At 27.9% G+C, this 26401-nt stretch overlaps 4 protein-coding genes across 4 annotated transcripts in view; 3 read left to right on the top strand and 1 right to left on the bottom strand.

Annotated features, from left to right (window-relative positions):
• LOC123269113 (protein-L-isoaspartate(D-aspartate) O-methyltransferase-like) overlaps positions 1–26401 on the bottom strand; it is a 111692-nt gene that overhangs the window by 23566 nt on the left and 61725 nt on the right. The gene's annotated exons all lie outside the window — the stretch shown is intronic.
• LOC123269019 (protein lethal(2)denticleless) lies at positions 170–4791 on the top strand. The gene is made up of 4 exons (XM_044734513.1): positions 170–393; positions 639–889; positions 1992–3045; positions 3903–4791. The coding sequence occupies exons 1-4, from the start codon at positions 348–350 to the stop codon at positions 4592–4594; spliced, it is 2043 nt and encodes a 680-aa protein (XP_044590448.1). The 5' UTR covers positions 170–347; the 3' UTR covers positions 4595–4791.
• On the top strand, positions 9458–11665 carry LOC123269140. Its single transcript, XM_044734711.1, has 4 exons — positions 9458–9738; positions 10010–10057; positions 10149–10283; positions 11349–11665. Exons 1-4 carry the CDS (start codon positions 9690–9692, stop codon positions 11579–11581), a joined length of 465 nt encoding a protein of 154 aa, XP_044590646.1. The 5' UTR covers positions 9458–9689; the 3' UTR covers positions 11582–11665.
• LOC123269034 overlaps positions 22284–26401 on the top strand; it is a 48369-nt gene continuing 44251 nt past the window's right edge. The window contains exon 1 of the mRNA XM_044734536.1: positions 22284–22750. Coding sequence (XP_044590471.1) covers positions 22688–22750 — 63 coding nt within the window. The 5' untranslated portion in view covers positions 22284–22687. The remainder of the gene's footprint in view (positions 22751–26401) is intronic.

Genomic DNA, 26401 nt, shown 5'->3' with positions numbered 1-26401 from the left:
TATTCTATCGACTGACGTTACACGCTTCGAGTTTCCACTCATGAAAATAAACCTTAAGACAACTAAAAACGTTTTTCATCTAACACAAACATAAAATGTTATAAATTACATAATTAATATACTTAATTGACGATTAAATAATTTTTTATTAATACTTCCATAAATATTATTCTTTTAAATGAAATATTTAAAGAAATAAAAAATAAATTTGTTTAGTGCTGTTGCATGTTTGCGGGAAAAGTGACAGATTCCCGCGTTCACGCGAAACTCATTGTTGTTAAAAAGTTATAAATATATAAAACACATTTTAATAATCGTTAATTAAAATTTTTATGTAACAAAAAATAATGAAGAATATTATTAAAAAATTGGAGCAGCGATACACTGGTTTTGGTAAGTAATAACACTGTTGTTGTAATTTAATAACCCTTGAACATTATTATCCGTATTTTTTGAGGTTATAATCTATGTTATAGTTTACAATTTATAATTTAATATTTAATTCACTAATTTAATATTAAATAATATTATTTTATTATTTTTTCATCTGTAAATTGTTGATGTAAAATATTTATTGACAAGTAGTCATTTGTAAAAATAAAAAAAAAATATTTTAATAATTATTAATATTCTTTCAGGTACAAATTTAGACCATGACATCGCTATCAGACGTTTAATATGTTATTACTGTGATGTCTATCGTGGTGTCTCGGTAAATCCTGACAGTCACCAAGACTTAACGCGAGACCCGTTCATATTTGCTTGCAAATTTTCTACAAGCGCTGGTTGGGAAGACACACTGGCTTTGGCCTCTGAAGATGGCAGAATTGCGTTACAGGACACTACTGTTAAATCAGAGGAACCCCACTTGTCAATGGAAGGCACTACTGTGAGTATTTATTAAATTTTTATTTAACAAAGTTAACATTTATTTTATTTATTTATTAATCAACATTTATGCTAAGGCTCCATAGGCCGATTGGCAAGCTAAAAAATACATAAACATCGTATATTCACATTTTTAATAACATTGTTTAATATGTAAATTTACTTTTATAGAATTTAAAGAATTTAAGATGCAAAATATTCAATTTTATTAGAGTCGTTTTTAATGAAAGCTTAGAAAGAGAAAAGAAATAAAGGTAATTTCAAGACAAAAATCAACTTAATATTTTTTTTCAGTCTCGTGTGACATAAAAAAGTCAAATACTTTACTTTTAAAAATATTTAAACTCTGAGAATTTATAATATCCTGCTGCAGTTCTGTTCTTAGTCAATTGAAATTTTCATTTCATAAAATTAGCAGACGTTTAAAAATTTTTTTCATCAATTAAATTAAAATGAAAAAAAATATTATTAAAAAATTCCACGCATTGTTTTTTAACTTATTTAATGTGGAAGACCCAGTTATTGACACTTGCAATTTTATTTTAATTAAATAAAACAAATCAACTTTAATAAATTAATAAATATCATTTTTGAATTATAAATTTTTAGAGAATTGATTTTTTGAGAACATTTTATTTCTTTAATTAGAATAAAATTGCAAGTGTCAATCAACTATTTGTAAAATAAAAAAAAAATTTTTTTTTGCTATAAATTTCTTGATAAGAGAAATTCTAGAAATTTTCAGATTTTTGTTAACTTTATTTTTATAAATTTTAAAGTTTAAAAAAAAAACATATTTTTACTTGAAAATATTTTATAAAAAAAGTCACTTTTTGTTTCTTTATAAAAATTTTTTATTGGTATTTATTGTATGTAACAGAATACAGAATTATCGTAGCAATTGGCACGAGAACAAGTTGATATATAATATAAAAATATATTTATAAAAATTTTAATAAATTAAATTTTTATTTTGAATAAATTTATTTTAATAAATTTTAATAAAAATTTATTCATTTGAAAAAATCTTAAAAATTGACATCTGTCTGATAACTTCCAGTTACATAATTAAAATAAATACTAACATATAAATATTTTTTCAGGCGCACTATAACGCAATATTTGACATAAACTGGATGCCAGGTGAAATGAAGCTCATAACAGCTTCAGGAGACCACTCGATAAAATTATGGGATTTAGACGAAGAAAAAATTACATTAGTAAACACTTTCAATTGTCATGACCGCTGCGTTAAAACAGCCGTGTTCCGGCCCGAAGACAAGTCAGTGTTCGTATCTGGAGCCCGAGACGGAAACATATTTCTCTGGGACATTCGCGCAAAGCACCCTCACGACCACCCGAAACCCGACAGCGGAATTTACAACGCTCACGGTACTACCAAAGTACTGACAAGCCATAGCAACAATAGACCGCGGTGTCGTAGACGGTCGCTGATAAGCGGTGAAAGAGCGCAAAGTATTACAGGACTAGTCTTCCAAGATGACGATACTCTGATATCGTGCGGAGCCGGTGACGGTGTTATCAAGGTCTGGGACATGAGGAAGCACTACACGATACACAAAAAGGAGCCACTTCCTAAGCACACCTTCAAATACAAAGGCAATAGCACGCAGTATGGTTTCACATCGCTGGCAATTTGTCCGTCAAGACTGATTCTCTACGTAAATTGTAGAGATAATGTTATTTATTCATACAATTTATCGTCTTATAATCAGAACCCGATAGCCGAGTACTATGGACACAGAAATGAGTCGTATTATGTTAAAAGCTGCCTCAGTCCGGATGGCAAGTATCTCTTGAGTGGTTCGACGGATGAGTTCGCGTATATTTGGAAGACAAGCAAGCCTGGTGGGCCGATATTCAAATTGTGTGGCCACACTGAGGAAGTCACTTCAGTTGCTTGGAAGCCCTACGGTGAGCCGGTGATCGCTACAGCTTGTGATGACGGATATCACCGGATTTGGAGGGTTGGTTTGGAGGAAAAAGGCGAGAATGATGAGATTGAAGTACAAGGCCGTGCTGAACCGATTACTTTTACTATGCACCCTCAGCAATCTAAGCTTGAATCTACGCCGACGTTTTCAGGGCTCAAAAAATCACATCTTTTTTGTTCACCTGATTCTGATGTTGCTTACAGTATGTATTTTTTTGGTTAAAATATTGACGTTTTTAAAGATATAAGCTTACCCGGATGTTACACTCATTAAGAGCTTTCATTTGAGTACCCACATGCATTTTTAATATATTTATCATATATACATATATATATATAATATATATGAAATATTGATGTGGGTACTCAAATGAAAGGTCTCGATGAGTGTAATGTCGGGGTGAGCTTATATCATTAAAAATGTTAATAGTTCACAAGATACGAGGTCGTTTCTTAATTATGTTAAATTGCACTGTACTTTCTTAACTATTGACGTTTTTAAAGATATAAGCTCATCCTAACGTTACACTCATCAAGAACTTTCATATGAGTACCCACATGCATTTTTGATATATTTTTCATATATACATATATATAATATACATAAATATATAAAATATATGAAAAATTGATGTGGGTACTTAAATGAAAGATCTCGATGAGTGTAACACCGGGGTGACCTTATATCTTTAAAAATGTCAGTAGTTGACAAGATACAAGGTCATTTGTTAATTATTGATATTTTTAAAGATGTAAACTCATCTTGATCTTACACTCATCAAAAGCTATCATTTGAGTACCCACATGCATTTTTGATATATTTTTCATATATACATATATATATATAATATAATATAAAATATATGAAAAATTGATGTGGGTACTCAAATGAAAGGTCTTGATGAGTGTAACATCGGGATGAGCTTATACCTTCAAAAATGTCAATAGTTCATAAGATACAAGGTCATTTTCTCAATTATGTACCTAGAGATAGAGCATTTTTGAATGCAGCCTTATAATTGCCTAAAAATATTAATAAATTTTTTTTTTAATTTTACAGAAAGTGATACCGATCACAGTACCGTAGAATCACCGGACGTAGCGACACCCGGAAGTTCTGCCAAACGAAAATACTCCCAAATGTCCACGGAGAACAGCAAGTTCAAAACAATATTATCACCGATACGAGAGAACGAGCAGCCGTCCAAGCGAGCACACTTTGAGAACCGAGGCGCAAGGAGACTATTTAGCCCGACAAATTCTCAAGACGTGACTGGTCCAAAAAATAAATGCTTCGAGCCTCAACCGGGCACGTCGACTTCGCCAGATAGGCCTATTCTATTCTCGCCGACGATGAACTTGCCGAACTTCGCGATCGACGGGACCGCGCCGCATCTTATTCACAGGTCGCCGATAAAAAGCAAAGAGAACGTCGACTGGCTTACGAAAATACGCTACGAAAGGTTCTTGTCGCAGATTGAAAACAATCCTGGTAATGTTAACTCCAGTAGTGTAAATAGTAGTAATAATAGTAGTAATAATAATAGTAATAATAATAATAATGCTGTTAATAATAATAATAATAATAATAATAATAATAATAATAATAATAATAGTCAAGAAACAACGCCGGGGAGAAAAAAAGCGCGATCGAGATCAAGGTCTACAGAAACGAGGATCAAAAGTCCCGCGGTTTCATTGCTTAAATTTTTTAAACGAGAATCTTCCACCGAGAAAGATACTGAACGATAATCAAAAGTAATTTTAATAAATTATAATAATAAATATTTGTTAATTATTGACTTTAAGTTTAAGGGATAAATGTGACGTTTTTGTTATCGTTTTTAATGGTATTTTTCGTCTTTGGTGTTCAATTGTTCAATGAGTATTTTTTCACTTAACTTTATCGTCTAAATTATAATTAAAATTTGTCGTTATTTTTTAGAATAAGATATCGCGTGCAAAATTCCAAAAAGGCGTATTACAGCAGTTAGATAAGATTCCCTACTAAAAGGGCGTATAAAAAAAATTTTTTTTGCCATTTTTAGAATCGCTTGAAACGTAAAGATCTGCAGAAAAAAAATTTTTGTCGTATTAATGCCAAAAGGGTGTATCTTAAGATAGGGTAGAAGTACCGTTTGTGGCCATTTATTGTTCAAATAAACGATAGAAATTAATTTATATTAATAAACCATTACAAACTCAATTTTTTTTAATATAAATTTTTTAAAACTCAACAAAAATATAGCTACACGGAAAGAACAAGATGACACTGGATATCATCCCAGATTATATTGAGTAAAAAAAAATTTCAGATAGTAGCTAGTATAATCCAGATTACAATGAGTATAATCCAGATATCACGCAGTATAATCTGGATTTTTCTAGCTACTGTCTGAAATTTTTTTTCACCACAGATATCACTGAGTATAATCTGGGATGATATCCAGTGTCATCTTGTTCTTTCCGTGTATAATATTGTAATTTTTTATAAATTAATTCAAATGTTAACTGGCCAAAAACGGTACTTCTACTCTATACGTCCTTTTGGCTTTAGGAATTTTTTTTTTTAATTTTTAGGCTTAGAGCATTTTTACAAAACGATTGGCACCAAAAAAAAAAAAATTACACGCCCTTTTGACTTTGCAAAGCCAAATTTATACACCCGTATAAATCAATGACATCCCGATTTTAGAAAATTTTTAATTAAGAGCAGAAAATTAAAAATTATAACGCCCTTTTGGTTTTAGATCATTAAGTTTTCAGTGTTCTAAAATCAAAAAAGCTTATAACTTGAGACATACGCCCTTTTGGCTTTGGAAATTTATTTTTCATTATTAAACTAAGAACACCCGTGCAAAAAAAATCTGATTCAAAATAAATCTAAGATTGAAATTAATATTTTGACACAAATATGAATTAGTTTTGAGATAAATCTAAATTTGAAATTGATTTATAGATAGAAATTAGCACGTCTGTAGAACTTTCGATCCTACTTCAGAATTTTAATAAAGACTTAAAAATATTTCGACGTTCTAATTAGCAGATTGTCTAACTCCAATTTAGAAAATCTTCCATCTGTACGAAAAAACAATTAGTTAAGAATTTATTATCACGTAAAAAATAATTTCCAACTTTGAGCTTTGAAATTAAGTATACGTATAGATAAATACGTCATTTATCTAATTCCAAAATTTAAAAAAGATTCACCGTTTAGTTACTTAGATATTAAATTTTAAAAATCACATATTTTATCTCCTTATACACGGGCTCTTATGGCGGACAAACTTTTGTCGAGACTTTAATTATTTTTTTCAATATTAACCTTCCAACTTTAACGGATAAAAAACTATACACAAGAAACTTGAATTATTACAAAATATAAAAACAATTTAATAATAGTACATTAAAAAAATTTTAATATTATTTTGACTCATTAGTTACGTTCGAATTTCCTTAAACCTTTGTTAAAATTCTGAAGCAGGATGAAAGTTCTTAGGAAGTGCTAATTTCTATCTACAAATAAATTTCAAATTTCGATGAAATTCATTTTGAATCAGATTTTTTTTTGCACGGGCATGTTAATAAAACAATTGGTACCAAAAAAAAAAAAAAAAAAAATTATACGCCTTTTTGGTTTTGCAAAGCCAAAAGGGCGTATAACTTTTATACGCTCTTTTGGCATTTGGAACGCAATATAGAAAGTATTGATACGTTGCCATGTGTAATTGCAAGTGAAAACTGTCCAGTTAATAAATAATTAGTTTAAGTTTTTTCATAAAATACAAGTAAAAAAATCCGTAATCGATAAATTGTAAGACTTTTAATTTTAAAATCTGCATTCAAAGATCAATATTATTTATAAGATTTCTGATAGTACAAGTTATTTGATATGATATATTAAGTTTTTTTTTTAGCAACGGATGAAAAGATCTAATATTTTATATTAAAAAAATTATAATGATTTTAAACAATTGTTATCGACGTTCTAATTAGCAAGTTGTCTTACTCCATTTTAGAGAATTTTTCATTTGTACGATAAAACAATTAGTAAAAAATTTATTATCTCTTTAAAAAACCATTTAATATCTATTAGAAGTACAATATTTTGGTTTGGATCATTCACATAATTTATAATTGAATAATTGCTGCATCAAAATTTAAAAAAATCAATTGCTAATTAGACAGTCCTTATAATGTATTACATCACATCTGAACAATAAGTAATACGCAAAGTATTAAATATAAGGTTTAATCATATAATCGCAAGTTGAATTATAAATTATTTTTTATAAAACTTTTTATACTTTCCATAATAAAATATTAAAAAAAAAAAATATTTTAATTTTATTTGTTTTATTATTAATAAACATAATTATTATCGCGATTATTAAAATCCAAATAATTTATATAGACATTTTAGATTAAAAGAACGATCGTTAATATTTTTGATTTTGGGATTTTATTTTCATGTTTTACATAAAGGCGTCTTCTTTTAATGTTAAGTTCTTTATTACACACATATATATTAATAGTAAGTGTGTTAAATCGAGTTACCATCGTAAAATCGACTCATTCGTGTTAGTAATTTCGGTGAGACGTTATTCCGATTGGCACCTTCCCAGCTATTAATGTCAAATAAGTTTTTCACTTTCTTTTATTTTCGAGATCGCTAAATTCTTTATATATGTTTAATACGAATACCACAACAGGTCTAATCGCAAAAGAAAAAAAATAAAAATAAGTGGACCTTGGTTTGCTTCTTTTACTTCATTTTCCTTCGTTTTGCCACAGAGGTAAAGGAACTGCGATAAAATGGTCTTTTTGAGGATTAAAAACTAAATAACGCGGTGACAAAAATTTTATTTAAAAAAAATTTTTATATTGCTCAAATTAAGAGCGACTATTAATGTTAATTACAGGGCAATAATTTTTTATGTCAAGCATTTAAATTTTCCGAGATAAATTAACGGCAATTATTCCAGCTATAAGATGACAATCTTGGAGGCCTACTACTGTTTTACACGCGTTTATTCAAGTTCTGTCTGCTGGAAGTTCAGAAGCCGAGTAAAGTTTTATTGATTAATTAATTATTTATAAATGCTAATTTATTTCTGTAGTAGGATATTGTTGGAGACGCGCCGATTCGATAGCTGTGAATATACTTAAAACGGGTCATTTGGCCACACCAGTTGTGGGTAAGTAGATTTTTTCAGACAAATATAAAAAAAAATGGATTTATAAATGAGATAAAGCCCCGAAATTAAGTTTTTGAAAATGTTTTTTACTTCTGAAGTCACAAGAAATAAAAAAAAAGAAAAGAATAATTAATTAACTTAAATTAAAGATAAATTTTAGATATTTTTTACGGTTGAAAAAATAATTCTAAAATTTACTAAATAAAAATTCGTATAAATTTTTGAGCGAAAATTTCGATATAAATAAATAAAATTTTGCTTTATTAAAAAATGTATTTGGTTAAATTGCACTGTATTTTTTTAGATATTGACATTTTTAAAGATATAAGCTCATTCCGATATTACACTCATCAGGAGCTTTCATTTGAGTACCCACATGCATTTTTGATATATATTTCATATATACATAAATATATCAAATATATGAAAAATTGATGTGGGTACTCAAATAAAAGGTCTCGATGAGTGTAATATCAGAATGAACTTATATGTTTAAAAATGTAGTGTAATAGTTCATAAGATACGAGGTCATTTCTTAATTATGTTAAATTGCACCATACTTTCTTAACTGTTGACGTTTTTGAAGATATAAGCTCATCCCGATGATACACTCATCAAGAGCTTTCATTTCAGTACCCACATGCATTTTTGATATATTTTCATATTTACATGTATATAATATATATGAAATATATAAAAAATTGATGTGGGTACTCAAATGAAAGGTCTTGATGAGTGTAACATCGGGATGAGCTTATATCTTTAAAAATGTTAATAGTTCACGAGATACAAGTTCATTTTTTAATTATCTTAAATTGCACTGTACTTTCTTAAATATTGACATTTTTAGAGATATAAGCTCATCCCGATGTTACACTCATCAAGAGCTTTCATTCGAGTACCCACATGCATTTTTGATATATTTATTATATATACATATATATAATGTATCAAATATGTGAAAAATTGATGTGGATACTCAAATGAAAGGTCTCGATGAGTGTAACATCGGGATGAGCTTATATCTTTAAAAATGTCAATAGTTCACAAAGTACAACGTCATTTCTTAATTATGTATCTAGAGATTGCGTATTTTCGAATGCAGCCTAATTACTTATCATAATAAATTAACTATTGATGAGAATGATATAAAACTTTGAAAAGGTACAAATTCAAGTCAAGACCTTTACAATGACACTAAATTTCACTAAAAAAACCGATTTTATCATATGACTATCCTGGATACAAAATTTTTCTTATTCTCTTAATAATATAGATTATGACCAAAATTCCTTAAAATTGCCATAAAAGGCCGGCTACAATTGTTTTCTAAAAAAATCTACCTTAATAGTCTGATTAAAAAATAAAAACCATTATTTATTTGCGTCACAGCGATAAAAGTAAGAAAAAATAATAATAAAGTATACACATATTTATGTGCGTACATAGATGGAAAATGTAGAAGTAGTTAAGCCGTAAATCAAGTTCTACTTGGTTATCAAGCTGTTAAAACACCTCCTGACACTGCATGGAGCTTATTTCACGGTCGAGCTGCTCGTGAATGACAAACTCAACATAACAAGACGAGTGGTACATACAAGAGTATATAGGGCATTCTAACGGCAAGAGCTTCTCGATTCACGCCCACAATGTCGTTACACTCGCATGCTGTAATATTTATTATTATCGCACTACCTGGTAAATTACTCCTATTTAACTGTCAACATTTTCATTATTTTATTAAATTACTCTCTTATCCTCATCTCCATTTTCGCGACTCTCAATTTCGTTAAATCACCAAGCCATTACAATTACAACGAACGTTCGGCAATTTAAGTAAATTCACACAACCATTTTCCTTCTCGCATTTCTGTTTTATTAAATCGCTGTACCATTACTTTTTTTTTTTTTTTTTTTTTTTTTTTTTTTATTATAATAATCATCACTTGTTAAAATGATTTTTTTTCAGCATACGGATCGGGTTTCAGTGCATTCAGCGGACGCCGAGCTGCTGAATGTAAGTTTTGAGTATCTTATTATATGTCGTATAATAAATTTTATTACTGGTTGATTATATTTAATATTAAATATTATCGTCAATATTTTAGATGAAAATTCAATTTGTGAGCCGAATAAAAAACATTTAGACTTGGATGGTTGCGCTGAGTGCATTTGTAAGAGCCACGGGTATGGCAGTTTGTGCGAACAAGTTACATGTTCTAAAACTTTCAAGAGACCGATTCGTAAGTTTATTTTTATTGAAATTTATTTATTTATAAATAAATAAATATATTAATTATTTATGAAGCTTTGACTTTATAGCTATTAAACAATAAATTAAAATAATAATAAAATCTAATATATTAAAATTTATTTTTAAAAATTAAAAAAAAATAAAATTTTGCTTCATTAAATAATGACTTTTGTTCAATTGCACCGGACGTTCTTAACTATTGACATTTTTAAAGATATAAGCTCATCCTGATGTTACATTCATCAAGAGCTTTCATTTGAGTACCCACATGCATTTTCATATATTTTTCATATATACATATTTATAATATATATAAATATATAAAATATATGAAATATTGATGTGGGTACTCAAATGAAAGGCCTCGATGAGTGTAATGTCAGGGTTAGCTTATATCTTTAAAAATGTTAATAGTTCACAAGATATTTATTAAAATGCCCTGTACTTTCTTAAATATTGACGTTTTTAAAGATATAAGCTTATTCCGGGGTTACTCTCATCAAGAGCTTTCATTTGAGCACCCACATGCATTTTTATATATTTTTCATATACACATATACGTAATATATATAATATAATTATATAATATATATAAATATATAAAAAATTGATGTGGGTACTCAAATGAAAGGTCTTGATGACTAACATCAGAGTGAGCTTATATCTTTAAAAATGTCAATAATTCACAAGATATCTGTTAAATTGCACTGTACTTTCTTAACTATTGACATTTTTACAGATATAAGCTCATCCCGATGATACACTCATCAAAAGCTTTCATTTGAGTACCCACATGCATTTTTGATATATTTATCATATATACATATATATGATATATATAAATATATGAAAAATTGATGTGGGTATTCAAATGAAAGGTCTCGGTGAGTGAAATGTCGGGGTGAGTTTATATCTTTAAAAATGTCAATAGTTCACAAGATACAAGGTCATTCCTTAATTATGTTTCTAGAGAACAAATTTTCGAATTTAGCCTAAATTCTGGACATAAAATTTTTCTTAGTCTCTTAATAATATAAATAATATATATCAATAGATGATCGAGAATGTACACCACTAGAAGATTTTTCAACCTACTGTCATTACTGTAAATGTTCAGCGGGTGGAATACCAGTGGACTGTCGTGAAAAAAGACGCGGATGTATGGACGAATTAATGGAACGTTTGCACATAAAAAGACTTGAAAGAAGAGCGCGACGCAATATGCGAATCAAAGAAGATAAACTGAATCGTCCTTTAGATCGTTCTCTTTTCCTCAGTCTCTTCTAATCAGTTAATAATTATATTCATTATAATTAAATAAACAAATAAATAATCTCCCTACAACTGTGTAATTTGAGTTAATTAAAAATAAAAGTTAAATTGAATTTACAAAATGATTGATTGATTTATTGGAAAATATTGATTTTTCGATTATGTAAGAACAATGAAAACGATATCGAAGATTGAAAATAAAATCCCATGTAATTACCGATTAATTTTCTCTTTTAAATCAATAGACTGTAGTTTCAACTGATTTACTCGGGTATCAAGGATTTGAGTCATGACTTACGCAATCGCCGTGCCAATCTATGTAATAAACTACCTGAAAAATCATTATTAACTATCCGACTCAGTATGAAGTGCCTTTCAATGGTTGTAAGTTTTAAATTCACAGGAATATTTTTATAAATCGTCTATATTATTAAGAGAATAAGAAAAATTTTGTTTTCAGGATAGTCATATGATAAAATCAGTTTTTTTTAGTGAAATTTAGTGTCATTATAAAGGTCATGAGTTGAATTTGTGCCTTTTCAAGGTTTCGTTTCATTTTTACTGATAGTCAATTTATTATGATAACTATTTAGGCTGCATTCGAAAATACTTTATCTCTAAATACATAATTAAGGAATGACCTTGTATCTTGAGAACTATTGACATTTTTAAAGAGATAAGGTCATCTCGATGTTACACTCATCGAGACCTTTAATTTGAGTACCCACATCAATTTTTCATATATTTTATATATTTATATATATGAATATATGAAAAATATATCAAAATGCATGTGGGTACTTAAATGAAAGCTCTTGATGAGCGTTTCATCAAGATGAGCTTACATCTTTAAAAATATCAATAATTAAAAAATGACCTTGTCTCTTGTTAATTACTGACATTTTTAATGATATAAGCTCATCCCGATGTTACATTAATCGAAACCTTTCATTTGAGTACCCACATCAATTTTTCATATATTTTATATATTTATATATATGAATATATGAAAAACATATCAAAATGTATGTGGGTACTCAAATAAAAGCTCTTGATAAGCATAACATCGGGATGAGCTTATATCTTAAAAAATGTCAATAATTATGAAATTACTTTGTATCTTGTCAACTACTGACATTTTAAACAATATAAGCTCATCCCGATGTTAAACTCATCAAGACCTTTCATTTGAGTACCTACATCATTTTTTCATATATTTATATATATTATATATGAAAAATATATCAAAAATATATGTGGGTACTCAAATGAAAGCTCTTGATGAGTGTAACATCGGGATGAGCTTATATTTTTAAAAACTTCAATATAAGAAAGTACAATGCAATTTAACAAAAGTCATTATTTAATAAAGCAAAATTTTATTTATTTATCGTTCACAAGCTACGGCAGTCATATAATGACTGCAAGGTTGCTAGTAAATTTCAATTTACTTTTGGAGTTGTTATACCTAATCGCTTAATAACAAAATCAAAATACTGGATTGAGTGAATTTTTCACCTTATGTGGCTGCGATCATGCTTTATTTATTTAGTGTGTACGGTAGGGCTCATTGTTACGTTACAGTACTTATTTATTTTTATGTTTATATTTATATTGTTGCTCGAAGTAAAAAACGAATTGAGTTCTCGAACAATGCTAAAGCTGAACAATGTGCTAAAATATTTTTAGATGACCATTGACCCTTTGTTCTTATTATATGAGCATAGCACGTACACTGTATAGTACTGCAACATTGTTGGAGGAATTCCCGGCGGCGAAATGCATTACACGACAAGAGGGCGGATAAGCATGCGAAAAATCTCCGATAAAGGTAAAACTCAAAGATAATGCAGTCGGCGCCTGCTCTAGGTCCCTCGCCTGGACCTGAACCTCGGCTATTGTCCGGGATTCTGATCAACTTTTTAACTGGGACGAAGACATAAAAATTTGTCGGTACTCGGTACTCGGTGTACAGTGCAAGTTTAATTGAATAAGTCGTGCGATCCGTCCGAGGATATAACTATAGTTTGCCTGTAATTATCTTACGGGTGGAGCTTCGATGGTTGTTCTGGGTATTCTCTGAATTATGGACCTCGCTTCATTGTTTTTGTTGAATTCTTATTAGATTGCGAAACTGCTTTTTATTTTTATAAATAATTTCATTTTTTACAGGCGTACTTATTTTATATTTATTTTATGCAAGAAAATTTTTATGGGCCATCAATTTCTTATATTTAAACCAATAGGACCTTATAATAAATTTAGAATTAAATTGTTTTAAGTTTTTTTATAAAAAATATAGAAAAAAAAAATTATAAGCCGGATTTAGTAATTTTGGTAACTATTTTAATTTTTATTTTTTTGAACGAAATTTTTATTAGATTTCATTAATATATTTTTTTTTGAAAAATACATAAAAAAATAAACAATTAAAAAAAAAAAAGTTGATTATCACAATTTTAATAAATTTTCAAAACAATTTATAAATTTTTTAGAAAATTGTGATATTCAACTTTTTTTTTTTAATTGCTCGTTTTTTTATGTACTTTTCAAAAAAAAAATATATCAAAAACATCAAAATAAAAAAAGCCAAAATTTGAAGGCAAAAAAGCTATTAAAATTTTTATTTTTTTCTTTCACGATATTTTTTACCACAAATGCGCCGTAAAAAAAGCAGAATAAAAAAAAAATTAAAAAATGTTAATTAGTAATTACCGTAATTTTTTTTTTTCATTCTTCAAAATTATTCCAAAATTTTATATTTATTTTTTATTTTTTAATAGTCAAAATTTTGCGCACATATTAATATTTCAATTAAATTCTGAGATAAAATCATCTAGGAGATAATTATGTGATAAATTCTAAATTTTATAATTTATTGTTTTTTTAAGTAACTAAAAAAAAAATACTTTATAAAAAATTAAAAATAAAAAAATTGAATAATTATAAAATCATATATTTTTAACCAACAATTAAATTAAATATTTCACCTCATTAATTTAATGCAAAAAATTTTCTTACTCTGAAATTCGAATTGAAAGTAAAAAAAATAAATTAATTTTTTAATTTAAAGAAAAATCTTGCAACAAAATCTAAATTTCATAATAAATAAAAATATTTACGCAAGAATAAAAAAAAATAGCAACAATTATTGACAGGATAAAAAATCATGTAACAATTATTAATTACTCGAATTGTTAAATATTTTTGATGTATTGATAGCTCACAAAAAATTGAAAGAGTCTCTAGTCCCGTAAATAAATAAAATAAAGTAGTTAAGCCTTAATTATAGATCAAGAAGCTAGTCAGCGATTTGTAGTCTGAGCCACGACACGAAGAAAGTAAATAAGTCTCGGCATTATATTCGGAAGACTAATATAACACTTTCACGCCCAAGGACGCAGATACATCCCCGGCTAGAGTGTAAGTTGTAAGTGGTTACTCAACAGTCAACAGTTTAAAGATTTCACAAATTGGCTCACATTATTTCCAGATCCAGATACCGCTTCGTCAGCTGGAACGTGCCCGGAACCCATGACTGAATAACAACAAATTACATTTCGGATGCTTGTGTATTTATCGGTATACTGTGTATATAATTATGTATGCCGTACTCCAGTCATGTGACAGGTTCTTCGGGTTTTTAATCACGTCCATGACATTGCATTTCATTTCATTTGTACATATGTGACTAGGATATTTTATTTATATTTATATTTATGAATACATTTCTTTTGCTTCAATTATCTAATAAGTTATTAGTTATTTTATTAGTCAACGTTTTTATGACGCTCATTTAAATAAATAATTTATAAATCATTTTAATTATTTATTTATTTTAGTGATTTTTTTTTATATAAGTTTTAAATGTTACCGTCGAGAGTAATGATTAATTTAAATTGATGGAAGAATTTTTTTGCAGTGTCGATTTATTTTTAAAATTAATTACTTGGTAATAGAGTTAATTACATAGTCCGGTTTAAATATAATGAAGAAAATAAATATTTAATTTGTAAATTGTAATTTTTGCAAAAAAAAGTGATCAATTTTTATAAATAAAAATTTTTAAAATACAAAATTACAATTCAAGTTCTGAATTTAAAATTAAAATAAAAATAATATTGGATATATTAAGGATTTACGGATACGGTTAAAAGTTTAATAGCTTTAGGATATATAAAAAGGAAGGGAAAAAAACAGCCATAAAGTGCCACATTATCCTGAAAGGCAATAAAATAAAAAAATTTTTTGGGGTCCAAACCGCGGAGTTAAATTTAATTTAAGGGAAACTCATGTTACCGAGGAAACTAATTTAATAAGTTTATTTATACTAAGTATGACTTTTATCATAATCATCTCGTTCAAGGCTCCAGAAGACTTGGAAATAACAGTAATCATCCCTTTGAAGATTAGCTCATTCTTATTGGCAAAGAAGCCGACTTTCTGGCTTTACAATGATCAAAGGGAATATTTTTATATTTATGAAATATTTATTGTCAACTTTTTGATGATTGTCGTAAATGTAACAAATAAATTATTTTTTTTAAACAGTTAGAAAGTTAAGTTCAAATTGAAGTACTTTAATTATTCAAGGTTAGTAAATTGATAAATTGTGCACTGAAAAAAAAATAATTTCATTCGAGAGAATTATTTTGAAGAGTTTTTTCAGTTTGAATCAAGACAAAAAATTCTTGAATTAAAATTTATTCGAATAAATAAAAATTTCTTAGCTTAAGAATTTTTCTACTGTTTCATAATAACATTCATAACAATGTCAAAAATTCAATTAAAACATTTTTAATATGAATAATATATGTCAAGGACTAAAATTTTATAAAATTCGTCACCTAAGCCGCGATTATTCTTTTAATTCATAAAAAATAATTGAATCACGAGTGATTCAGATTAAAATTTCGTATTTCTGATGTGTCATTTTAAAATCAAGGCTACAAATTGCGTCAAAAAAGTTGAGGAAATTTATCTCATCAAGTTCACTCATAACATTGAACTATTTTAAAACTAATTAGAGCAAAAAAACCCAGTAATTGACATTTGCAATTTTATTTTAATTAAACAAAAAATCAATTTTAACAAATTAATAAATATAATTTTTAAGTCATATTTTAACTAAATTTTCGAGTTATTTTTTAACTAAAATAAAATTGCAAGTGTTAAACAACTAGGCCCGTGTCAGTAAATGGGTCTTTTACCTTGACTATTAATTAAAATTTACTATTAGTATGTTTAAAAATGTAAATTTCTAAGAATTTCATATTTAATTTGTTTTATTTTATTTTAGAAAAATTTTACTTGTAAATTGAGTTAGTTTATAATACCTTCATGTTTAAAGTATTTTAACTAAACATTCTTTTTTACCGTATAATTTTTGAACTGTTGTAAAACATATTTGTACTAATTGTAAAACTTGAACGGTAATGAGATGCAGACCTATTCAGTTTAAATTTATGACTTAATCCGCTCAGGCCCTTTTTTAATCCCTCTCTGGGAAATTTTTGTTTTGAAACGTATTTATTTGATTGCTTTATTATACCTTGTTTTTTCCCAGTTAAAGTAATATTTTCGAAGATGGTCACGTGAACCTACCTTTTCTTTCTAATCACTACTCTTCTCTTTCTAATTTAATTTTGAATATTTTCTTCCTTCTTGAGACCAGAATTCACACCGACCCTTCGACAATTACCAATAGGTACTGTACTTTCGTAAATACTCCGCCCCTATCTTCGACTCTTTTCCAGTATGCAATCTTAACGCAAAATCGAAACTTCAAAAAAATGCACAGTCTTCATCAAGCAGTTAACGTAATACCACGAGCACTTACGCATACCGCGGCTGTTTAACCGAACATACCGTTCAAATTTTCAATACCGTTCAAGTTAAATCTTCCTAACAATCTTTATAATTAAAATTCTAATTAATAAACTATTAACTTAATATTAATTTATTCATTTAATTTCGTCAGCTTTATTTTAAATCCCTTTAAATCTAATAGTATATTACAACCCAAGGCCAGAAAGTTGGATTTCCTGGCGTATGGGATATGATGGCCGAGTCGTAGCCGAGGCCATCATATCACATACGTCAGGGTATCCAACATTCTGGTCATGGGTTGTATACTATTTTTCTTGCTCTCCAGCCGAAAGTACGCAACCCCGTGGAAGGGGTTTTGCAAAACCGAGGTGAAGCCGAGGTTTTGCCGGGCGTGAGGGGGGCACCTCCCGACTTTTGCAAAGCCGAGGCTTTGCTGGTCGGGGCGGGTATAAAAAAAAAAAAAAAAAATAAAAGTTAATAAATTGAAAAAAAAATGTTATTTTAAACTTTACTAACAAATGCTCTGATTAAGAGTGATATCATGCACAGAATTTGTCACAAATATTAAAACTCATTCTAATTACAGAATTTATTTTTTTAAGTTGATTAAAAATTAGTTTTTAATTAGTAATCGACGGCTAAGAAAGATTGAAATTAAATTATTACAAGTTTGTAGAGTACATGGATCATTTTATAAACATTGCTTTACTAACTATCAAAATATAAAAAAAAAGCAAATAAAATTCACAAAACTATTATGTTTTATTTTTTAAACTTTTTATATAAATTATTTATGCAGTATTATTATTAAATAGTTCATTAACAATGATCTAGTTAAAAATTATTTTTATTTTTTTGACATTTTTTGGTTAGTTTATGCGCTGACATGTTACATACAGACGATGTTGTGACTGTTATATAAGGTAAAAGCCCCAATTATTGACGCTATAAGAGACAAAGTTATGATTTCATTTTTTTTAAGCAATCAAATATAAATATCGATGAATTTTGTTTGTGGTAATGTCTTCAGTAATGTTTTAACTAATCAATTTCTTTTTTTAAAATGATAATCAGTAATATTTACTAATTAATTTTAAATAATTAAATATATGATCTGGATACACCAATTATTGACGGGTTAAAAAACTGATTGATCTAATTATTGACGTACCGTAACCCCAATTATTGACGCCCCTACTGCACATGCGTCGAATCATTTGGTTATATTGTTATTTAAATATCAAAAACTTGATATAAAGTAATCAATATTATTAAAGTTAATTAATAATAATTTCTATGAATGAATAATTATTATGAAAAATATAACAATTTATTTAAAAACTTATTTAACACTAAAACACGCCGAGTTATTTGACAGTTAAAAGCCTTGAATATAATCGCGTATATAACGTAATTTATACTTAAAAAAAAAGGCGTCATAGCGCTGTTGACTGGCTGTCAATATGGGATTCACCATAAAAATTATGAACTAGTTATTGACTCCCATTATTTAAATATCGTAAAGCATACAATTAATTTCGATTATTTAATTTTATAAATATTTCATATATTGTTAATTAAAAAAAAAATAGATCATATAATTACATGAAAAAATTAATTTAAACTCGGCAGTTAAAAAAAATGCTTTTCTAATCAAAGTTGTTAAGAAAATAGACGCTCGTAAGCTGATTTGATGAACTGGTGCTAACTTTATTTTTTTTTAATAATTAATATTTAATATTTTGAACTGAATGTGATTTTTTTCAATTTTTTAATTAATTAGAATTTAATAAAAATTTATTTGATCGTTATTCTTATTACAGATAATTTAATATATTTAAAAATAATTTAGGGTGTCAATATTTAGACCCCCGTCAATAATTGGGGCTTTTACCTTATCCAGTTTAAATTAGCCGTATATGCCGGTCGCACCACGAAAATACGAAAGAAAGCGAGGTTCTGTGCTGCCGAGCCAGAAAATATGCGTCGCGCGCATGCGTTAGAGCAGGCCATAAAAGTTGCTCTTCCTGGAGTAAATTGCTGCCAGGAAGAGCGTACTTTCGGCTAGGAGAGCAAGAAAAATAAGTTGATGATTAAAAACATAGATAGATAATAGATTTTATTTGATCCTGGAGTTCTAAGCTCCTTCAGGACCATCAACAATACATAAAGATAATAATTTACACATGTACATTTGATACAGTGTTCGCAATATAATTTTAGAGATCGCTACTAATTAATAACTAATTAATACTAATTAATAACTAACACGTTAAACTGCACGATTAATGGTAATTACATTGATTGCAAGAAGAAGTTAAAACAAGCCTGTTTGAAATTTTCAAAGTTGTCAATTACTGTGATATTAGCTGGTAATGAATTCCAAATTTTTATACCACGAATCAGAAAAGAATTTTCATAGATAGCCGAATTACTTCTTGGTATATGCAGATAGTCATTCTTGACATCGCCTCACCTTAATGCAATCGGCAGAAATTCTAATTTTGATCTGAATAATTGATTATAATTTAGTTTGATCTCTTTGTAAAATAAACAAGCTATGAAGTAATCTCTTCTCGCATTAAGTTTTAATCAGCCTAATTCTTTATAATACGGAGTAGTGTGCTCAAATCTAGAAATTTTAAAAATATATCTGATACAAGAATTTATTTTACGCTGTAATCTTTGCTGTAATTTGCCTGAGATATTTGTGTAAGCGGCACAGCAGTAGTCAAAGATGGGAAAAATCAAGGTCGTAACCAATTTTACGCGTAATTGTTCACTGAAAATTTCGTTATTGATTTTCAACTGCGCTAACGTTTTTATCGCTCGATTGCATACACTTACTACTTGATTCTCCCACATTAGAGTATCATCAATGATCACACCTAAATATTTAACTGACTTAACATACGGAATCACATGATCACTCACGATTATATTTTGAGCACTTTTACAATAATCACTACCAATTTTTTGCCTACTTCCTAGTATAATGGCATAGTAAAAATTAATACAACAACAACAATAACAACAATAATTAATGCATTAAATTATTTAATAGAGATTTTTGAAATTGTGCACAGCAATATTGTGAAGAGTCAATGACAATAACTATTTTGTTTTTTTTATTATTATTTATTATGTTATGTTATCATGTTACTTATCATATTATATTATCTATGATTAATCTATTATGTTCTATCATTCCAATATCACATGAATTTTAATATATATTATTTATTATTATTTTTGAAGATTATTTTTATAAATTATAAGATTTAAAACATTGTACTACTATATTATATCAAATATGTATTTATGGGTGATTCTCTGTAAGGATGTTTTTTGCTGTCCCAGGCATTTTTTTATTAGAAAAATTGTTATTTTGTTACTAAAAAAAATTTATTACAAAAGTAAAAAAACATTTCTATTTGGAGCATTGAAAACTAAAATGGAATAAATTTTGGTTTTTTTGCTATAAATTCGTAAACCACCGAAATGTTAGTCCCCTGGGCTGTCCCAGTCCCAAAATTATAACTTTAAGATTAAATTTCAAGTTATTCGTCAATAATATATAATTTGATCCATAATTTTTATAAACTTAATTAGTTAACTAACAATCTTCTTCAATGAAAAGTACCGAAAGTTAATTTGTTTCATTAAATTCATTAAACCAAAAGTTTGTCCCAGGCATTTGAGAACAGTCCCCTGCCAGAAGTTCAAAGTCAAAAAAAAAAAATCCAGCGTGTTATTTTACCTTTTGTAAGGTTTATAAGGACCTAAATAGCCTTGAGTTAATAACCATAGGGCTTTTAGCGCTTTATCGGCATTTTATTTAGTGTCAAAGCACCGTTTGTGCTGGAAATATGTGTCTGGGCCACTTCAAAACTCAGTCCCCTGGCAACTATTTTTATTTATAATTTATTTATAAAATTCGATCCATAAGTCTTAATATTATTCTAATTAATGTAAACATTCATTGCGAACTTGACAAGTTGAATGCATTGAAATAGTTTGCTTGATTTTTCTTAATTTGATAAAAAAAAAACAGTCCCCTGGCAACAGTCCCCTGTCATGTTCTATGGCAAAAGATACACAAATATCGAAAAAGCAAAAATTAATTCGGCTGTTTATTTATTATGATTAAGCTGATAGTTTTGTAGCCCTTGTTAATTTTTTTTCTAATAAAATCAAAAATAATTTAGTCGGACAAATTTGTACAGATTTAAGACGTCCTTACAGAGAATCACCCTTATATATGATGGTCTTGAAAGAGCTATGGCTCCAAGATCAAATAAAATGATTTATCTATCTATCTATCTATCTATCTATCTATCTATCGATGTAATCATTATGAAATGTAATTAATTATGATGTTCCTTAGGGAGCACTTGCTCTAGGATCAAAATTTAATAAATAAATAATTCTATCCATAAATTTTCTAATTCCGATCGATATTCAAAAAATAGATCTTCTTTTAATTCTCAACAATCATTAACAATTATTGAACTTCATGCTCCTCTTTAGAGGAAAAAAATTGATTATTAATTAAGAAGGCGCCTAGAGGCTCTGCGTGAGGATTATCAGGTCCAAGTGACTCCTTATCTGAAGCAACAAGCCAGTAAATGATACTCTGATGACGGGCATCCAGGATACTACTTAAAATCTCTTGAGCACGATTATTCATTTACTTATATTACTTATTCTGATTGCTCGAGCTGTTTTTCACTCTACTGCTCTCAAGTAGATACAGCTGAAGTATATCTTATATGTTTATATGTATCTCGGTTGTTTATTTAGAGAGAGGGTAGATGAAACTGAGAGCAGCGAGCAACAAGCGCTGAGAGATCAGCTGTGAGCGGCGTGGCGGCGCCGTCGACCGCGGTGACTGTGACCTGCTGTCAGTTGCCCGAGCCCTGTGCCACGGTTAGGACCGTCACATTATCAGTCTAACGACTGAAAGACGAAAGGCATCACGAGGAGTCGATAGGCAATTTTTATTTGTTTTTAAAGTTATTATTAGAAAAATAATTATTATTGTCAAACACAATCAACCTGATTCTCGTCTAGTCGTGAGCTAGAGGTTTTTTTTTTTATAAAAAATTGCAATAAATAAATAAATAAATAAATTGAATAGTTTGTGGTGTTTTTTAAAATTCAGTGACTTGTACCAAGTGAAAATAATAAATATAAATAAGAGGGCAGGTCATTGCTCATATCACAGCGTGCCTAAGGATGTCCTGGTAGCGCTGGAGAATCGCATCACTCCCCGGAGAGTCGCGAGAAGAGATGGCGTGGAGATTATCGTACGAGAAAAGCACTGCAACGAGCACGATACTTCTCGTCCTGCTGGTAAGTTTCTGTTGTCTTTTATCCTTTATCTTTTTTATTACATACACATTTCGTAAGGTTATCTCGCTGTGCTCACCTATGTGTGACTGTGACGTATTTACTCACTCCACTCTACACTCTGCCACTTTTATATTATTTTATTACGCAATTTGCATCAATTGTTTCATCAATTTCTTTAGGTTCTGTTTTATTAGTCTTGTTTTTATATTTTTATCAGCTATTATTATGATAATTATAATTATTAGTAATTTTTATAAATTTAAGGAAGTCAATAATTAAAAATTCAAGGGGTTGATAATTTTTTTTAACACATTATTTTACTATCAGGATTAATTAAATTATTTAAATAAAATTTTTTGCATCAATTTTTATAAAAATAATCAAAGTTAATTTTGCAGCCTTATTTTTAAATAATTAAGATTTTTTTTTAGACAAAATTTCAAACTCTAAATTTAGAAAAAAAAAAAATTATGCAAAAAAATATTTCAAAAAATTAAAAAAAAAAAACTCAGATTGATAATTTAAATTAAAAAAAAAATGTAATAATACCGAAAAATTTTGCAATTAAAAATGAGACAGCAGAATTACTCATTTGATTGCAGATAATTGCGTAAATTTATCAGTAAGACTGAAATAAAATTTGCACTACTGAATCCAAGAAAAAATATCTCTAAAGTATTTTAAAGTTTTGAAGTACTGTTTGTAGCCACTGTACCGTTTATGGCCATTTATTGTTCAAATAAACGATAAAAATGAATTTATATTAATAAACCATTACAAACTCAATTTTTTTTAATAGAAATTTTTTAAAACTCTATAAAAATATGGTTATAATATTATAATTTTTTATAAATTAATTCAGATGTTCTGGCCAAAAACGGTAATTCTACCCTATTTATTGTTTACACTGATAGAAGGATTTGTTTATATTTAATAAGCTTTATTACCTGTTAATAAATGATTGTTTAACATCATAGGATTTAATAAATATTTATTAACAGTTGATAAATTATTTATTAAATACGATTTATTAAATGTTAATAAATATTTGTTAACAGTTAATAAGTAATTTATTAAGTACAATTTATTAACTGTTAATAAATATTTATTAATGGTTAATGAATATTTGTTAACTGCTAGCAAATATTTATTTAAAATAAAAAGCAAAAATAGCAATTTTCTTTTGACACTTTTTATAACCCTATAGCTGGAATACATGATAATAATTAAATTCATTAAATAAATAAACATTTTTAATATTTAAAAATATAAAAGATAATTATGAGCTGTGATAAAATTTGGTATTTTACAATAAACGTTATCATAATGTAATATAATCAATGCAAATAATTTATAAAGATAATTTTTGTTTATAAGCAATCTTCGTATCATATGACATTGCAAGCCAAACAAATTCATTCAACAAAATTTTTATTAACTGATAATAAATATTTGTTAACTATTAATAAATACTTATTAACTATTAACAAATGTATTTTCCTCCCAAATAAATATTTATTGAATATTAAAAAATATTTATTAATATTTAATAAATCAAATAATTGTTTTTACATAAATCAAATTATTAATAGTTGATTATTAATTGATCAAACCAAAGATGGACGATGTGGCTTAATGTATATAGAATAAGCGAAAGGAAATTTAGTATAGACCGGATAGCTCAAATGGTAGAGTAGCCGACATGTCTTCGGAAGGTTCTGGGTTCGAATCCCAGTCCGAGCTATCTAGTAAGTTTTTCTCGCATATTCTATAAACTCACATTAAGATGATCCTCTCCACATTCCTTTCTCAATCCTATTCTACCAATATCCTGTTACGTGAATGTGGAACGCTTCACGTAATAATTACCGTAACTCCTATTCTTTCCCGCTTCACAGCAAATCCTTTTATCAGTGTATTAATAAATCTTTTTAAAAAATATTTGTTAAAGACTAAAAGGTGGTCTCTAATAAATAATTTGTTAAATATTAACAAATATTTTTAACTATAAACAAATCCTTCTATCAGTGCATAAAATTTTTCCAAAAAAAAAAAATGAGTAATTCGACTCAATAAAAAATAACGATCGCATATAAATAAATGAGCATGTTAATTTTTTTTTATTACACCTCTTATTAGTAAATACTTGATAGTCAGAATAGTTAGCATTCCAGCGGTATTGTTTTGTAAGAGCAGTCCGAGTCATAAGGCTCGAGCCGGTGGATATATAATACATAAATATAAATAGGGTAATGTGTCCCGTTTCGCTCATTGCTATCTCTTTATGCCACAGACCAATTACATTACGCTTTCTCGTAAAATTACCTTGCACACGTGTCGGATCAATACAGAATAGAACTCTAGCCGAACTCTACGGTAATTTTAAATTTAAACTCTGGTACACATTGTAATGCAATGTGTAATCTAACAATACAGCAATATACTTGCCTACATATATTTACACACATAAATAATAACAATAATATACATGTGTAAGATTATTCACATAACAGCCTTAACTTTATGAATTGAAAACATAATCCCGTCACTCAGTAATTTCTTATGACCATTCCACTCGCGGTTTGTATAATTCGATCGCGATCATATCACAGATCAGTGATCAGTTCAACACAACAGACCCACATGACATAAACAAAGAATAAAACGCACCTACGCGAACGCGTATGTCACAGGAGTCAAGGATATGCCTGTTATCTGGACAATATGAGTGCCCGCACTTGTAATTGTTTTTTTAAGTAATATTTTATTCAAATTTTTCACGAATCACGCGGATGTCTGGCTTCTTTTTTTATTATTTTTATCTACGATCTAATTTAACGGGTAATGATATTTACACGTATTATGATTTTAGTTGCTAGTTAATTATAATTAGTATTATATTTTATTATATGGTAAACATATTTACATATAAAAAAATGTTTCAAAAAAAAATAAAACGGAATGTAACCTTGCTAAATGACCTTAGATACTATCAGAGAAAGTGATTGATTGACTCGAAACTGTTGACGTGCTGTAGTGTAGATAATAGTAATATAGTAGTATAATATAAAACGCTCTGCTGGTAAAAGTAAAAATTGGTCTGTCAATATAAAAGTGTTACGATTTTGAGGTCACTCGGATTAAATATTGGAGAGGTTAGGAACTTTTATTGAAAATATTTTACGTATTTTTTAGGAGTTAAATAATACTAATCAATGAAAATTTTCTTAATTTAACGATAATTTATGTAATTTTGTAGCCAGATTTTTTGAAAATATATTTTTTTTAATAAAATTTATTAATTGAGATTGATAAAAGTGAAAGTAAATTTGTATAGGGTAAGACTCGACTTGTGATCGAGCCTCAGCTCTGACAATTTGAATCGTTTTTATTTAATAACAAAAAAAAATAAAATTTTGAACTTATGCAAAATTTATTAGTTTAAATTATTTATTAAAATAATTACTTGAATTTGTATAAGAAATAATCTATATTATTAAGAGAATAAGATCTAGAATAATATCTATATTATTAAGTTTCATATTATTCTCACCAATAGTCAATTTATGATGATAAATATTTAGGCTGCATTTAAAAATGCTCTATTTCTAGATACATAATTAAGAAATGACCTTGTATCTTGTGAACTAT

This window comes from Cotesia glomerata, linkage group LG1, assembly GCF_020080835.1.
Source record: "Cotesia glomerata isolate CgM1 linkage group LG1, MPM_Cglom_v2.3, whole genome shotgun sequence".
Taxonomy (NCBI): Eukaryota; Metazoa; Arthropoda; class Insecta; order Hymenoptera; family Braconidae; genus Cotesia; species Cotesia glomerata.
This window is presented reverse-complemented; position numbering and strand designations above follow the sequence as displayed.